This window comes from Aptenodytes forsteri, unplaced genomic scaffold, assembly GCF_000699145.1.
Source record: "Aptenodytes forsteri isolate BGI_AS27 unplaced genomic scaffold, ASM69914v1 Scaffold126, whole genome shotgun sequence".
NCBI lineage: Eukaryota > Metazoa > Chordata > Aves > Sphenisciformes > Spheniscidae > Aptenodytes > Aptenodytes forsteri.
Genome location: NW_008794599.1, coordinates 1,936,958 through 1,937,899, shown reverse-complemented (window position 1 = coordinate 1,937,899; position 942 = coordinate 1,936,958). Strand labels below are relative to the sequence as shown.

General features: G+C 58.4%; 1 protein-coding gene across 1 annotated transcript in view; it reads left to right on the top strand.

Moving 5' to 3' along the window:
• The first annotated feature begins 876 nt into the window (after positions 1-876).
• Positions 877-942, top strand: part of ST3GAL4 (ST3 beta-galactoside alpha-2,3-sialyltransferase 4) — a 5,662-nt gene continuing 5,596 nt past the window's right edge. The window contains exon 1 of the mRNA XM_009273009.1: positions 877-935. Coding sequence (XP_009271284.1) covers positions 899-935 — 37 coding nt within the window. The 5' untranslated portion in view covers positions 877-898. The remainder of the gene's footprint in view (positions 936-942) is intronic.

Below are 942 nucleotides of genomic sequence, written 5' to 3'. Positions count from 1 at the left end.
GCCAGGATGCCATTGGCCTTCTTGGCCGCCTGGGCACACTGCCGGCTCATGTTCAGCCGGCTGTCGACCAGCACCCCCAGGTCCTTCCAGCTGGTAAGTTAATTTTCCATCCTTGCCCTGTCGTGACAGGATGGGGTTGAGCTGGTCCCGGGGTGCCTCCGACCACGGCTCTTTGCTGCCTTGTTCCAGGAGCGAGAAGTTTCGGAGGACGAAAAAAGTCGCCCTGCTTCCCCGACTGGCGTTTGCGCGCGCATTAAGCTTGCGGCATCCCCCTGTCGCCGGGCCGGGATGGTTGAATTGAAGGTGTCGGAGGTTCCCCAAGTACGTGATGCTCTTTGCCTTGACCCCACGTGGCTGCTCCTGTCCTTTCTGCCTGGCTCGGTGGCGGTGGCGGCACGTTTGGCTTCGTACCTGCGGTTGCTGGTGCTGGTCAGATGCTTGCGCCGGGGCTGGGCTTAAGATCTCCTGCCAAGTCATCGCCACGGGGCATCGATTTGGGCGCTTCGGGGTTTTGTGGTTGAAACCACACCGGGGGCTCGTTTTTCCTCTTCCAATTCATTTTTTTTTTTTTCCCTTTGGAATTTCGGCGTTTAACCTGTACGGCCGAGGCTCCTTGGGAACCACGGCTGCTTGCCTGGCTTCTATAAACTCTGTATAAATCAAACCTTTGGTGGCTGTGGGGCAGAGAAACAAACGTGCATTTCAATCGAAATCAATCCCTTGGGGAACCCTCGCACCCTCTCGTCCGCAGGTGCGGATGGGGCAGGTGGGAGGCGATGCCTCGGACGGGGTTTTCGGGGATGGCTCTGAGGGGTTTTGACCTCATCCGATGCCTTTCCCTCTTTCCCCACTCCAGGTGACCGGCGGCAGCCGCGATGAGAGCTCCGGCCCTCGCCTGATGCCTCTCCTGCTGATAAAAATGATCAACAAGTCTCGTGAGTC